Source organism: Planococcus citri, chromosome 1, assembly GCF_950023065.1.
Source record: "Planococcus citri chromosome 1, ihPlaCitr1.1, whole genome shotgun sequence".
Lineage (NCBI taxonomy): Eukaryota > Metazoa > Arthropoda > Insecta > Hemiptera > Pseudococcidae > Planococcus > Planococcus citri.
The window spans coordinates 22,020,371-22,036,408 of NC_088677.1; the positions used below are offsets into that span (position 1 = coordinate 22,020,371).

General features: G+C 35.3%; 2 protein-coding genes and 1 long non-coding RNA gene across 3 annotated transcripts; 2 read left to right on the forward strand and 1 right to left on the reverse strand.

The window, feature by feature from the left end:
- The first annotated feature begins 8 nt into the window (after positions 1–8).
- Positions 9–4,207, forward strand: LOC135849849 (FIGNL1-interacting regulator of recombination and mitosis-like). Its single transcript, XM_065370478.1, has 2 exons — positions 9–1,332; positions 1,436–4,207. Exon 2 carries the CDS (start codon positions 1,448–1,450, stop codon positions 4,034–4,036), a length of 2,589 nt encoding a protein of 862 aa, XP_065226550.1. The 5' UTR covers positions 9–1,332; positions 1,436–1,447; the 3' UTR covers positions 4,037–4,207.
- A 382-nt stretch (positions 4,208–4,589) lies between these two features.
- Positions 4,590–8,260, reverse strand: LOC135849851 (uncharacterized). Its single transcript, XR_010559618.1, has 2 exons — positions 7,077–8,260; positions 4,590–6,470 (listed from the first exon to the last, which is right to left on the reverse strand). It is a non-coding gene; the product is annotated as an uncharacterized LOC135849851 (long non-coding RNA).
- A 1,353-nt stretch (positions 8,261–9,613) lies between these two features.
- On the forward strand, positions 9,614–15,510 carry LOC135849852 (uncharacterized). The gene is made up of 5 exons (XM_065370483.1): positions 9,614–9,739; positions 9,825–9,944; positions 10,229–10,320; positions 10,454–10,571; positions 10,797–15,510. Exon 5 carries the CDS (start codon positions 10,883–10,885, stop codon positions 14,540–14,542), a length of 3,660 nt encoding a protein of 1,219 aa, XP_065226555.1. The 5' UTR covers positions 9,614–9,739; positions 9,825–9,944; positions 10,229–10,320; positions 10,454–10,571; positions 10,797–10,882; the 3' UTR covers positions 14,543–15,510.
- Positions 15,511–16,038: the final 528 nt, after the last annotated feature.

Genomic DNA, 16,038 nt, shown 5'->3' on the forward strand with positions numbered 1-16,038 from the left:
TAAAGACAATGAAATTTCCTATCGATTGATGTTAAATTTTTGTTATTTCGCGCAAAATTGACGATTTTCTGAATACTTATATTATCCGATTTTTTCATACTATATGTGTCAACTTTAAACTAAAAATACTCGAAATCTTCAGTGAACACACAGGTATTTTAATATAGCAAAATGTTCGTAATTTCTTCGTCTTTAAAATGAGTGTTTATCGAAAGCTCTACATGCAACCGTTCAAAAGTTGTAGAAGTTTAAAGTTGCGAAAACAATGCAAAAACCAACCGCGGATGGTAAGTATTGAACTTTGAATTAGAATTACTCAAAATTTTCAACGAACACATAGGTATATTAATACAGCAAAACGTTCGTTATTTTATCCTTTTTAAAATGGGTCTTTACCGAAAGCTCTACCTTCTACCGTTCAAAAATTCTTGAAGATCAAAGTTGCGGAAAATGTTCTACAATCAACACTAAGTGACTGATAACAGTGATAACACAATTTGAACACTTTCCGCAACTTTGATCTTCAAGAATTTTTGAACGGTAGAAGGTAGAGCTTTCGGTAAAGACCCATTTTAAAAAGGATAAAATAACGAACGTTTTGCTGTATTAATATACCTATGTGTTCGTTGAAAATTTTGAGTAATTCTAATTCAAAGTTCAATACTTACCATCCGCGGTTGGTTTTTGCATTGTTTTCGCAACTTTAAACTTCTACAACTTTTGAACGGTTGCATGTAGAGCTTTCGATAAACACTCATTTTAAAGACGAAGAAATTACGAACATTTTGCTATATTAAAATACCTGTGTGTTCACTGAAGATTTCGAGTATTTTTAGTTTAAAGTTGACACATATAGTATGAAAAAATCGGATAATATAAGTATTCAGAAAATCGTCAATTTTGCGCGAAATAACAAAAATTTAACATCAATCGATAGGAAATTTCATTGTCTTTAGCTGGAAACTACTTAAAAATTCACCCGAACCCGCGAACAATCGAAAAAATTGCATTTTTTACACGTAAGATTGTATGCGTACATACGTTCTAATGTTGTTTACATCCGTTGTGTCGAACCAAAATGGCGTATGCGTATACTTCCCTAATCTAGAACTTTAGAAATCGGAAATGGAAACTTATGGGTGAGCTTGTCGTGCGGGGTAAAGGGAGGATCGGAGGATTGGCGGGAATCACAATGTTATCACTTGGTAAACACCGTATCCGTATACCGGACAAAATTGAATTATAAAAATAAAATACGAGTTGAAAAAAAAAAACGGCGAGACTTTCGTATAGCTGCATCGAATTCTTTAATACAATCTCAATTATTTGAAGGTGAGTAAGATCAAAACCAAGTATATATAGTTCTTAATCTTGATACATCAATCTCACCAATCACCATTCTAAAATACTAATCCATTCATCTATTTTGTTATAGAAATGGTTAAAAATGAGCTCTCAAATCGTCTGTACGGTCTCGGACTTATCTTTACTACCAGACGTTGAATTCGAACTAGCTTTCAAGCAATCTGCGTTCGACTTGGTTTCGAATTTTCGCATCGGAACCGGCGATACTCGTGTGCTCTCTATTACCACTTTCGAACGATTTTTCAGACTCGTCAAAGTACTCGATAATTCAGCCGATGGAGATATAATTCAAAACGCAGTTAGCGCGTTAGTTAGCGAATTCTCGAAGAATCTGAGCCAAGCCGAAGCTGAAAACATCGAAGTATTGAAATGTCGATTACAAGAGAACGTGCGTATTCTAGCTTCGTTGATCGTATTGGTCAATACGTTATCTTCGATACCGAATTTAAACGTCGAAACCATCATTTCCGTACCCAAAGATACCATATCTGTGCTGCTCTCAGGATTCGAGTACTGCAGAAAAAGCTCAACTTCGGTCAACTTGTTGAACGACCAAATAACGCAGTTGTTTAAAACATGCTACACGTTCCTTCGAGACTACTTCGTGTTCATCAACAAGCTACGAATCAATTGCCAGTACGAATCTGAATTCAATTTATTGACGGAAATAGTCGATAAAATGTACGAGATCGGTGCCATAGTCATAACGTTGGATTTGAAAACCATGGCCGAGTTATGGAAAGGATATACTCAAGTGTTGAAGACTTATTCTGCTCATCTACGCAACGAATTCGATATCTCGAAAATTATTCGGTTTCTGATACGTCATATTACCGAACGAATCACCAGTTTGGATAACTCGTCCGATGATAAAATAATGACGTTGACTTTAAAAGTATGCGTTTTCTTGCTGAAAATAATGGTGAAACTGTGCGAATACTTCGAACAATGTTTCGCTGACTGCTCTGGCGAGTTATTCGAATTCGCCTTATTTTTACATAAATATTCGCGTTTTCTTTGCGAATTCTCCAAACTGGACGTTGATCTGGCGAGTAAAATAGATACGCATTTGGTACCCGGTGTCGATCCACTTCTCAATATCTTAATTACCGATCGACAATTCGCTAAGTATTATTTGAATTATAATTTATGCGATAAAACGAGCTGGGATAAGTCAGCGTTTCTGTTACTGTCGTCGTTAATGTTTCGGAAACTTATGGTGTGTTCGGACGAAGCGATAAGTATCTGGATCAACGATACCGAATCTAGTATTATCCATCGTACGTTTAAAATGATACGAGATTGCGATAAAGAACTATATTGCGATATTAAAGTACCCCTGTCGTGTTCCGATGCTCTTCTGAGTCAAGAAGTTACCATATTTGAAGCGTTACTCGTCAATTTCGCCAGTCTAATTATCAACGAAATATCTAACGAGAAGTTTCCCATCGTTGAAAACTTACTGGTGGAGAATTTGCTGAATTCTACTCCTTCGGTGGCTCTGTTCGTCAGCGACCTGTGGTGTATTTTGGCTAGATACGGTAGTTCGGAATTATGCTACGAGCACGTTCGGTTTTTGATCTCAGTCTGTAATGAAATACCCGAAGGAGATGTCCGAGTATTCGTGAAATCGTTACTAGGAAGACTGTTCGGATTTCTATCGCTGAATCACCAGTTACAAGTGATATCGGAGTTACCTCGAGATGAGAATTTCCTCAATTGTTACAATCGTCTGGGAACTAAATTCAGAGATCAAGTTTGTCAAAAAACGGTCGCAGATGTAGCTAATAAATTCAAACACGTGCAGACCAACTTGAGACACAAATTCGAGGGTGAATCTTACACTAAAATGATCCATCTGGTGAACTTGTTGTGTACTTTGGAGTCAGCTTATTGGAAAGATTACGCGAGTTTCGCTGTCGAATTTGTTATTCAGACTTGGAAAAGATTACGATCTCCCTTATTGGCTGAAATGACTTCGAAAGATTTCCTATCAGTGTTCGCATCGTTATTTCATTTGAGTCGGATAACGTGTATTTTAATCCCTCATCTTGGCTGCTCCCAAGTGTTGGAAATTCTGCGTTCGATTCGGTACCTTACGGATAACCAATCGTTACGTGTTCAATTATGTTGTTTGAAAATCTTGCAAGGATTGCAGAATCGCCAAATCGATTCGAACTTCGACGAGATTACTAATAATATCGCCGATTGTTTTAATCGTGGGATTAAAAATGAACACCCTGTGATACAGCAGTTCTATCTGGATGGTTTTACTAGATTTTCTCACGTTACCAATTACGAAATTATAATTTCGTTGACTGTATCGAAAAACAAACTCGTATCTGAACGAGTAGCTCAATATTTGCAAAAGAATCCGTATCCTGTTTCGGAAAAGCAAACGTTCCATCGGTTTCTCAGCATATTGGTAGAAAAATCATTGAAAATGAAGGTTGTTGAAAGTAACGGTATTGATTTTAATACCGACGATGGAGAAATAATATCTGCCAAAAGGATCAAATTGGAAGACGATCTCGATGATACCATCGTTCAAGTTGAAAATTTACTAGATAAGGTTTTCGAATCTGTTCGAAATAAGCGAATTAATCAACGACAGAAACAAGCTGTTGTGAAAATGCTGCAAAATTTAGAAAAGTGGAAAAATTACGTGTAGTTTTGTTTAATTAAAATGTATTAATCGACTGTGATTTTTATTGATATGTTTAGCCTTGTGTTCTAGCATGAGCTAGGTAATGTAGTATTTGTACTTTGTGTAGGTATTTTTTATCGTTAATTAATGAATAGTTTTTGTGTAAAAAAAAACAACATGGTTTTATCGAATGTTTCATTTTATTTTTGAAAAAAGTTACGTTTTTTGGATCAGATCGTGATCTCTACGAAGCAACCTTATTGAAACAAAATCAAATGAAAAAACAAAAATACTGATGAAGTGATGAGATTAAAATTCTAGTTCACAAACTTTTCGAAATATTTGCTGAATGGTTTCCTGAAAATTTCTAATCCTTCTCATCAATGGCCGAAATTCGAATTTTAGGTAGGTAGGTAATATTTAGAAGATAATAAAATCGTCAATTCGTTTTTAAAAGAAACTAACAGTTAGAGAGAAGTATGAATGATGTGGATAAAAAAAATCATTGGATTATTTTCTAGTTTGAGAACTCATAAATAAGATAAATTGCAATTTTGTTGAAATAAATAGGTAAGAATGAAAATTAACAAAAAATATATTCGAAGATAACAAATAGCTAATTTCTGCAACATAAAATGCATCGTGTTTATCTGAAACTGGTTCGGGTTCAAATCGTGTAAGTAATCAAGTCTTCAACGTAATCGATGATCAATCTGATATTGTGAAATGTCACAAGAAAAGAATACTAATCGAGAGCTCCAAAGCTACAGTATCGTTTTTCTCTCTCTCTGAAGGTCTTTCTTGAATTTTGAATATTTTTCCACTACCACGTACCCTTCGAAATGTATGTACTTGACCAATACAAAACTTTCGAATAGTGGATTCTTCCAGTTGTCGATGGCGTCGTTCGAATTATGGTCGCCATCATCAAATTGTTCGACGTAAACATTCTTCTCCAAAATATTTCCTTGGTTCTCTGGATGATCATCGGAACCTTGAAGTAGGCGTGATGAACTCATACCTACTACTTAAGGTACAATTATAAGAGATGACTTCTACCTTCTAGCAATTGAAAACTGTTTTCAAAGTGTTTAACAAATAAGACAACATGCTCTAGTAGGCCATTTTTTTTTCAAATGTTTTGATTTGGGAAAAAGGAGGGTTTAAATTGAAGTATTCAAGCCAAACATTTTTTTGGCTCACAATGCTTTCCAAAGATACTTTATCATTAATTTTTGGCAAGGACATTTTAAAAATCAATTTGACCAAAAAAGAAGACCTCTTTGGTAGGTACTTTTTGCAAAAAACAAGATTTCTAATTCGCCATTTTGGATGAAATAAAACTTGTTGGACAGCTAAGAAAAAAATCATAAAACTTAGGCATAGGTAAATTATTTTTTTTTGACAATTTTAGAAAAAATGGAACTTTTTAAAAACTTTGATAAAAAACCGAACATTTTTCGGCAATATTTTGGAAAAAAATAGCAGAACTATGGAAAAGAATAATATGAGTTTTTGGAAGAAATTTAGGCAAAATGTAGGAATTTTTGGCAATTAAAATTAAGACATTTTTGACAATTTTGATTGAAAAAAAAAACTGGAACCTTTTGACAGACAAAAAAAGGCAAAAAACAAGATTTTTTTACGATTTTTGACAAACATTACAACTTCTTGATGGACAATTCAGAAAAAAATGACACCTATCTACTGACAATTTTGGCAAAAAAATATGTAGACTTTGGGTGTGTTTTATGCTGAATAATTTCGTATAGGTACCTACTTAAGATTTGAAAAAACGCCTCGTAATCTCATAACAAATTATGATCAGAGAATAAATTTTCAAAAACGACAAACGCATCAAAATTCAACTTCATACATCGCAACATCGCAAAATACTTCTAAAATAGAAATACGAGATCTTTATGGTAGAAAATTAGTCATATCCACCCCCAGCACGATCAAATTACATTTTCCTCCACTAATATCACATCACATTCACATCCGCCTCCACCTCTATCACATCATATCCGCCTTTACCTCTTACTCTAACATTTTCATCTCCACTACTATCTGCAGTACTATCACAGGCACCTTCATCACTATCACATCCATCCTGATCACATCTACGAGTACCTTCATCATCTCCGCCACCTTTTCCACAATTCGCTTTTTCACTATTGTCATGATGGCATTGGCTGCTGAAATCGTGTTGATTGTTGTCAGCATTATTAAGGATAAGGCTATTATAACCAGGAGGGCTGCTACTGTCGGTGTCGTGATTGCTGCTGGAATGATGATCAACTCTGAACTTTTTTTTAGTTTTTGGTTTTGCTCTGCCACGACCGATACAACAACAACATCGGCCTATGGCTAATAAAATAATCATAGCAATTATGAAAATAATGAGATCGACTATAAACACAAATATGTCTGAATAACGACACATCTTCTTTCACAGCTGAAACACAAATCGAATAAAAACAATTGAAATGTTATTGATTTTATTTTTTATCATTTTTTAAATGCAAATAAATCAGCAGATACGCGAGATCATTTTCACATTGATAAATAAATCAGTGATCAGTGACAATTCAACGTCCTCATACCCCTTGATTATATGTAATATATAATCAAGGCTCATACCTATACATACGAGTAGGTAGGTACCTATAGGTATAGGTGCTGTATAATAAAAGCGATCCAGACTAACTTTAAATAATCTATTTCAAGTACTCATGAGTATACCTACAACACATCTACTGCAGATGTGTTCTTTTTACATGGATTTTGGCAGATTTTCGAGAATCTGGATTTTGGCAGATTTAGAATCCACGAGAATTCGTCAGAGTAGTAGTTTTTGAAACTGGATTTCGGATTTTACTCAAGAAGAAGAAAACTTCTCCGGTTTTGAAAGTTGGTGAATGGGTATGGAATTTTAAAAGTGCTTTAAAAAGTGATTTTAAAAAACGTCTAAAATCCGGATTCTCGAAAATCTGCCAAAATACGTGTGAAAAAGCATAATTATTAAAAGCTTTTGATATGATATAGACAGTTAGACACTTACCTACGTACTCGTATAGTGTGTATTTTAAATTCAATGTTCCGAATCGCAAAGTCAGCGCATTTTTTGCACAGAAATAAAATCACAAATAAGGCCAACGAATGCAGAAATATTGAATTTATGGGAATGATTGAATACCTAGGGAGTGAATAAGCTTTCATCCAATTATCATCAGTTTAACTCCCTCTTCCGTTTCTTTCTACGAATCAGATTTTTGTGATAGGTAGAGTAGATATGACTTTGAAGATAAGGAAGAACTGTTGTAGGTAATTTTGAATTGACTCAGACCTAATCATATGAGCTCTTGGAAAGTTAATTAAATTCATCAGTGTTCTTCCAATCATTTTTAATTTTAGAATATGACTCAGAGAACTGATAACTAAACCAAATCATATTTGTCTAATTATGCAAAAAAAAAATGTCCATTAACAAGTAGGTTACTACGGAGATTTATCTAATCGTAATATAAAAAATAGTACTAGCTAGTGTAAGTTGAGCGTAATAGAATATATTATCTCTGCAGTATTGATAATAGGTACAAATTTGTGCTAGGTACTTTGGTTTACCTACCTTTATATGTTTTTTGGAGGGAAGAGAGTGATTTCGCTCGCGAGTTTCAAATTTGATATGTTTTTAGAAAATTGAGTGTTCAACTTGCGAAATTTGCTCAGTAGTCAGTCTTTCTACTCTGAAGACTGAAGTATATTAGAATATTACCTATTGATTTTTTTTATTTTAAAACAGAAAATTCAACCACATTCGGGCACTTTACTTTACGTTTACATAAATGCAGACTACAGAGCTGGGGCGACTCTTTGATTTCAAGTCCGCGACTCATTAGCGCGACTGCTGGATTTTATGAGTCGGCAACTCTAAAGTGCGACTCTTCGTGATTCGATAAATTTATTTAGTTTCAAATCTGTAACATTCCCATAGTGCTAGAGTGACTGTTTCGATTTTTGGTGAATTTTCAAAAATCAAATTTTGACCAAAGTGTGGGGAAAAAATCAAAATTTTACCAAATTAACCTAGAAAACTGAAATTTGAGATATACCCTATTTTTGACATGCCAAATCGATTGAAAACGGTTTCAAACCGTTTTGAGCAGTTCTGGAGCCTCCAGCAAATTTTTAAAAATTGAAATTCCCACAAAATTTGAAATTTCATGAAATGGAGTTGGAAAGCCGAAATTTATTCTGCAAACTAATTTCAAATCTCTACGAAGTCGACTGCAGGTAAATTTGAAGTCGTTTTGGAGTCTCCAGCGATTTTTTGAAAATTACTGGAGTCTCCAGTAGATTTTTGAAACTTGAAATTTCCTCAAAATTTTATCAAATGGAGATGGAAAGCTAAAATTAACTCTGCACTTCAATTTTAACACCCTCTGAAGACGATTTCCGCTGGGTTTAAGTCATTTTGGTGCCTGCAACGACTTTTTGAAAATTACTGGAGTCTCCACCAGATTTTTGAAACTTGAAATTTTTACAACGTTTTATCAAATGAGGTTAGCAAGCTAAAATTTACTCTGCAAAGTGCAAACTAATTTCAATACAATATGAAGTCGACTGCACGTTGGTTTCAAGTGGTTTTGAAGCTTCAAGCTACTTCTTAGTTCTTGGAAACTTCAATTTTCCTTAAAAAAGCCATGAAACCTTCCAAAACGTCACTGGAGGCTCCAGAATGACTTGAACCCAGCTGAAGTCGTCTTTACAGGGTGTTGAAATTAGAGTGCAGACGCAGAGTTGATTTTAGCTTTCCATCTCCATTTGATGAAATTTTGGGGAAATTTCAAGCTTCAAAAATCTAGTGGTGGCTCCAGTAATTTTCAAAAAATCGCTGGAGACTCCAAAACGACTTCAAATTTACTTTACCTGCTGTCGACTTCGTAAGTTCGTAATGAATTGAAATTAGTTTGCAGAATAAATGTTTGATTTTCAACTCCATTTCATGAAATTTTGTGGGAATTTCAAGTTTTAAAAATCTGCTGGAGGCTCCAGAACTGCTCAAAACGGATTGAAACAGTTTTCAATCGAAAAAATAAGGTATATCCCAAATTTCAGCTTTCTAGGTTAATTAATTTGGTAAAATTTTGATTTTTTTCCCCACACACTTTTGACTTTGGTCAACATTTGATTTTTGAAAATTCGCCGAAAATCGAAAAAGTCACTTTAGCACTTGAAATTTTGACAGGTGATGAATTTTTGCCTGCTGTTTAGATTTACCTTTGAAGTTTGAAGTGAATGTGAATGTAATTAAAATTAATTAATTATACTTATACAATTTATAATACATTGATATAGTTAGTTAGTTGGCGGTTCTTCTCGCTCTCCTTTAAATTTTAAATTTTAATGAATGAAATGATCCTCAATTCTTCATTCCTCCTTTCAGTTCATGTTCATGTTCACTTGTAGTTTCATGTTCCAAAAAAAAATAAAAATAAATTCAAAAATTCATCATTTTCCGAAATTCCCGTCATTCCGAAGAAAAACGAAAAAACCGATTCTTGCTCCACAAAAAAGAATCCCAGACTCAAGTACTAAAACTAGCTTGAAACCATGTGGTAGCAAAATAGCAAAAATTGATAAGCTGATGATGACATTTTTGAATTTTGAAAAACAATAATTTTGAGTTTTTGAACTTTTTGACTCAAAACTGAACCGCACGAAGTAAGTACTTTGAACATCAGTCCCATTTTTTAATTTTACTGAATGAAATTATGCGAAATAACCTAACTCTTCGTATATATTCCAGCTCGTAAAACGCTGATTCGGTCATGAATTCATCAAGGTTATTCATACCGGTATAGAACCAAGAACCAATTATCACGTAAATCCTGTCATAGAAGACGTATTAATTTCTGGGAAATAATTCGTAAGTACAAAATGAATATTATAAAAAGATCATATTTACTCTAACACTATTTCATTCTTGGCAAAAGTTTTCATTTGTCGATGCGATGCAATAATTTTTATGTAGGATAACCTCGTCAATGATAAACTGAATTACAGATTCTTCTGTATTTGCATTTTGCAAAATCAGTCACTGAAACACCAGAGTTTCCTTTTTGATTGATCATTGTACTATGATTTGAACCTTCTTTAAGATTCACATATTATTTATTATGAGTAATATTGGTATTCATTTTCTGTTGACAGATAAGTATTGAAAACTGGAATGCAGCTTTGAAGTGAAATTTTCGAAGCTTGGCAACTGAACGAATTGTTCTATTGAATAACGTTTGTGAATTGTGAGTTGATTTTTGCAATCGAGTATTCTCTTATTAGTTCATTTTTATTTTGTTATTTGTTTCATGGTATTTGGTTCGAAATATTCATTTGTATGTTATTGCTCAAAGTGGTAATGGTTTGTGATATTTTCAGTTTAGAACGCTGAATAAAAATTTCTTTCGTTGGATTCAGTTACGATTTCGTATATTTTCAAGAATTGCTCCGAACAGTTCGATGAAGATGCTATTTCGGATCTAAATGGCTCATTAAAGTAAGAAATTTGTAATGGATTAGTTTGATATGATTCCAACCGAATTACCAATTGTTTTGATCGAGTAAAAATTCTGAAAACTTGTAAATATTTCATCTCAATGTTGAATAATTAATTTTTCATAATAATTCGGCCATCTTCCAAAATTTTTCGTTTTTTTTTTTTTTTTTTTTTTTTTTTTTTAATTCAATACGATTTACAATAAAATATCTGTATCTGTTTCAGGAATAATTTCACTCAGGTTTCTGATCTTTAAGCAGTACTTCGTTGGATTTCATCGTTGAAAGCAGCCCCATCATTCGAACTTCAAGATGTTTTCTATCCTACAAGGTCGTGCCAATCTGTCGAAGAAATTATATCTCATCTATCAAGGTAGATTCACGAAAACACTGCCCAATCTACGAAGTGGCGTCGATTCCTCTAAAAACATTTCTTACGTACAACAAAGTGGCAGCTCGCGAGATCGTTCTGGTTCTTCGAAGCAATTACTTCATCCTCGTAACGATATTTTAAAACCAATATCGTTTAGTTTTCCAAACCAGCCCGATTTTTCTCAAAAATCTCGACACAACCACGTAAACATCGAAACGAAACTATTTTCTGCATATCGAAGACACTCGGATTTTTCAAAAAAATTATCTTCCACGAGCAAAGATAAATTGGACCAGATAAGCACTCTGGTTGAAGAATGGACAAAACGTTACGATTCATTAGGTGAACTCGACACCAATACTGTCTGCGGTACTTTGAATATTCTATCGAGATTTCACGTTTTTGATAAAAAATGGAATACGAAAGATCAGGAGAACTTCAAAAACCTGATTGTTCAAATATCTCTGGAAGCGAATCAGTTATTTGACACGAATCGTCAACCAGTTAATAAATTAAAACCGTGGCAGATCGCGAATACTTTGAACGCCTTGTCTGGTTGGAACGTGTTCAGAGAAGATATCTGGACCGGTACCGTTCAAGTATACGGTAAAGAAGTAACCGAACCGCAGCTGTTCCAGTCTGTCATCGTTAAACTAATCAATCAAGGAAACAGTTCGCTAGATCCTAGAAATAAAACAGTCGATCAGTTCGATTCTCAGGCTGTAGCCAATAGCTTGAACGCGTTATCTAAATGGAACAAGAACGAGCTAGAAGGAGCCAGCGAATTCATCGTTCAATTAATGAAACACGGTTCTACAGCTACTGGTGGATTCGCTTCGGCGCAGCATAATCTAGAAGATGAAAAACACACTTGTATGCGAGTGATTAAAACCTTAAAAGCTATGTCTAAATGGCACAACGAGGAATTGCAAGGATCTAAGGAGTTTATCTCTCGAGTACTCGTCAAAGGAATCTCACTAGCTAATAAATTCAACTCCATTGAAATCGCCAACGGTCTGAACGCGTTATCTAAATGGAACCTGAATGATTTTCCAGAAGCCAGAGGGTTCATCGTGCTGCTGATCAAACGAGGAAACGCGATTATCGATCAATTCAACTGTCAAGGAATTTCTAATTGTTTAAACGCGTTATCTAAATGGAATATAAACGAATTGCAAAGCTCCAGAGAATTCATCACTCAGCTGGTTAAACGTGGAAGCTCTACGGCTAAAGGATTCAATCCTCAAGAAGTTTCCAATAGTTTGAACGCTGTGTCGAAATGGAATATCGACGAAATACAAGGAATTCGGAAATTTATCGTCGAGATGATCGAATGCGGAAATCTGACGGTCGATATGTTTAATTCGCAAGGTGTTTCGAATGCTCTAAACGCCTTATCCAAGTGGAACATCGACGATTTCCAAGGTGCTAGAAAATTAATCAATCAGCTAATTAAACGAGGAACTTCTACGATCGACGGATTCGACGCTCAAGAAATTGCCAACAGTTTGAACGCTCTATCGAAATGGAACATCGAAGAGTTTCCTGCATCTAAAGAGTTCATCGCCAGTTTAGTTCAACGAGGCAGTGTAACAACAGGCGGATGTCGTTCTCAAGAAATAGCCAACTGCTTGAACGCTTTGTCCAAATGGAAAATAGACGAGTTCCCCGGTACTAGAGAATTCATCGTTCGGTTATTAAATCAAGGCAACTCTATGGTTCTTGAATTCGACTCTCAAGGTATCTCGAATTGTTTGAACGCACTGTCCAAATGGAACATCGACGAGTTTCGAGGATCCAAAGATTTCATTATCCAGTTATTCCAAAAAGGTATCGCAACGAGCGACGAATTAATACCTCAAGATATAGCTACGAGTCTGAACGCTCTATCTAAATGGAAAATAAACGAATTACCCGGAGCTACGGAATTCATAGTCAAGTTAATACTACGAGGAAGCTCAACAGTGAGTAAATTCGATTCGCAGAATATCGCCAACAGCTTGAATGCTTTGTCCAAATGGAGTATAGACGAATTCGAAGGAAGCAGGGAGTTCATTTTGCAGCTCGTGAAACGTGGAAATTCGACAATCGACTCGTTCGATCCTCAAGGCACTTCGAATTGTTTGAACGCGCTTTCTAAATGGAACATCAACGAGTTCCAAGGAGCTAAACAATTCATCTTGAAGTTAATTAAACGTGGAAGCTCGATAATTGGCGGATTTCATCCTCAAGCTGTTGCCGCTAGTTTGAACGCTCTGTCGAAATGGAAAATCGACGAGTTACCCGGATCTAGGGAGTTCATTATTCAGCTGGTTAATAAAGGTGTTTCGATGATACATCGATTCGATACTCCAGATATTACTAATATTCTTAACGCTCTGTCGAAATGGAACATCGACGAGTTGCAAGGCTCCCGGGACTTCATTCTGCAGCTAGTCAGTCGCGAGAATTTAGCCATCGAGAAATTCGAAGCGAAGGATATTTGTAATAATTTGAACGCTTTGTCCAAATGGAACATCAACGAGTTCGCACGATACGAAGTCCTGATTATTCAGTTAATCGATCGAGGTAATTCTTTAGTCGATGAATTTCATCCCCAAGCCGTTGCTACGAGTCTGAACGCGTTGTCTAAGTTGAAAATCGATTCGTTGAAAGGAGCTAAGGAATTTATTATTCGATTAATACATCGAGGGCATTCGACAGTCGACGATTTCGATTCTCAAAACATCGCTAATAGTTTAAACGCGTTGTCTAAATGGAACATAGACGAATTCAGCGGATCGAACGAGTTCATCGTCGAGTTGATTAGATGCGGGAATTTACTCGCCGATCAATTCAATCCTCTGGAAATTGCTGGCAGTCTGAACGGTCTATCGAAATGGAACATAGGTGATTTTCAAGCAGCTGGCGAGTTCATCGATCTATTAGTCGAACGAGGTTGTTCAACAGTTGACGAATTCCAACCCCAAGAAATCGCCAACAGTCTGAACGCGTTGTCTAAATGGAATATTAACGAATTTCGACGAACTAGAGAATTTATTATACGATTAATTAAACGTGGCAATTCAACGATCGCCAGATTCGATTGCCAGGAAGTTAGTAATTGCTTAAATGCTCTAAGTAAATGGAAAGTCGACGGACTAGAAGGAGCAACGGAATTTATCGAGGAACTCGTCAAACGAGGAAATTCAATTTCTGGCGAATTCAATTCGCAAGAGGTCGTTAATAGCTTGAATGCTTTATCAAAGTGGAATATCGACGGAATACCAGCAGCTCGAGATTTCATCGTCAATTCAGTATCTCGTGGAAGCGCTATCGTCGATGAATTCAGTCCTCAGGGAATTTCTAGTACTTTGAACTCTGTATCTAAACTTAACATTTTTGACAGCAAGAAATGGGACGATAATCAGTCGAGAAACTTCAAACGTTTCATTATCAAGCTTGCGGAAAAAGGGACCGAAATACGCAGCGAGTTTAATTCTCGAAGCAACGCTGAAATATTCAATGCTTTTTCGAAACTGGAAATTTCAAGTAATGAAAAATGGACGCCAGATGAACAGAATCGGTTGAAGAATTTCCTCAAGTTAGAAATTTGCTAGTCAACGTCAATGTTTCTGGTGTAGATTTTTCGAGTAGAAAGTACACTCTCGATGAGATTTCAAGAATATATAAAACGATGTTGGAATATTCTTAAAAATAATGAATTCGACTCGAAACAGGTTTATAAGTTTGAAGATCTCGTCGATAATCTGGGAAATCGACTTCTTACCCTTGGAAGTTAGCAGAATTCGGTATTCTGTTAATTTCCAAGGGTGAGAAGTCGATTTTCTAGATTATCGACGAGATCTTTAAACTTATCAACCTGTTTCGAGTCGAATTCAAGGTGCAGTGTCTACGAGTATATTCAAATTATCAAACATTTACCTGAGCTCGAGTCTAGAAAATCTTATTCTGTCTGAAAATCGGTTAAGCTGGTTTCGTCGATGTAATGTTTGAGCAGTAATGTGGAGCAATGCGGATTTTTTCTCGTTTGAAGAAAGATTTTATTCAAAAAAGTATTTTGACTGGGTTGCACGATCTCTTAAAAATTGCCAGCGAATTGAAAGATAGGCACAGTTTGGAACTGGAAAGAGCGTTTGATTAGAGTTTGTCTAAACTCTAAAATATACAAAAATGTTGTGGGACTCGATTTGAATTAGGTATATTGATGAAATAGATAATGTAGTTTATGAACTTGATATTACAAGTGATTCGAGATAAGACAGGTTTTGTCTAGGTAAATTATTGGTTTTCAGCTGTGATAATTTAGATTTGGAAATTTCTTTAGTAAAACTTCATGTTTTTTGATTTTAAAGGACTATTTAAAATAGAAATAGCCAACACATCTGAAATGTGTTGAAATGAAGGTTTTTGTGTTCTGTTTAAATTGTTTTTAATTGCCTGTGTTGTATTTTAATAGTATAGGTACTTGTAAGCGTGTAAATTTCAGAACTTCATATTATTTTGTTATTTGTCAAATGTTCGTTTCCTTGTGGATGTCATTTTCAATAAATCGATTAAAATCACTGCCATTCGTTTTGCTTTAGAAGGAAAAAATTTTCACAGTTGAAATTTGATGTCGCCCAAACGAGCTCAAAATTGGGGATGGGAGGTTTTTCGAGGCGCTGAGTTCATTTCCGAAGTCGGTTTTCCACCAAACTCACGCCATCGCGTCGCTGCTAAACTGGATAGAATGCTCTCAAAGCCTAAAAGGGTCCCCAACGCACCCCCCTTGGACAGTTTAGCCAAAAAACGCGTTTTTTGGGAGAAAAATTCTGTATCCGTGAGTAGTGAATAGAAAATTCTGGTACCACGCGGAATATGTATAGGAAGCCTGGGCCTTTCAATATGATTTTTTTCAAAAAATTTTATCATAGTGGTGGGGGTAAAATTGACAAAAGAAAACTTTGAACCGCCACAGCTCCGGGCTGTATGGTTTATCCTAAAAAATGTTTTCGCCAAAATGTGTCTTTTTACAAGTACTTTCTTCCTACCAATCCATAAAATTGAAATTTTGTCTGAAAAAGGCCCTGATTTGCCAAAATTATCAAAAAAG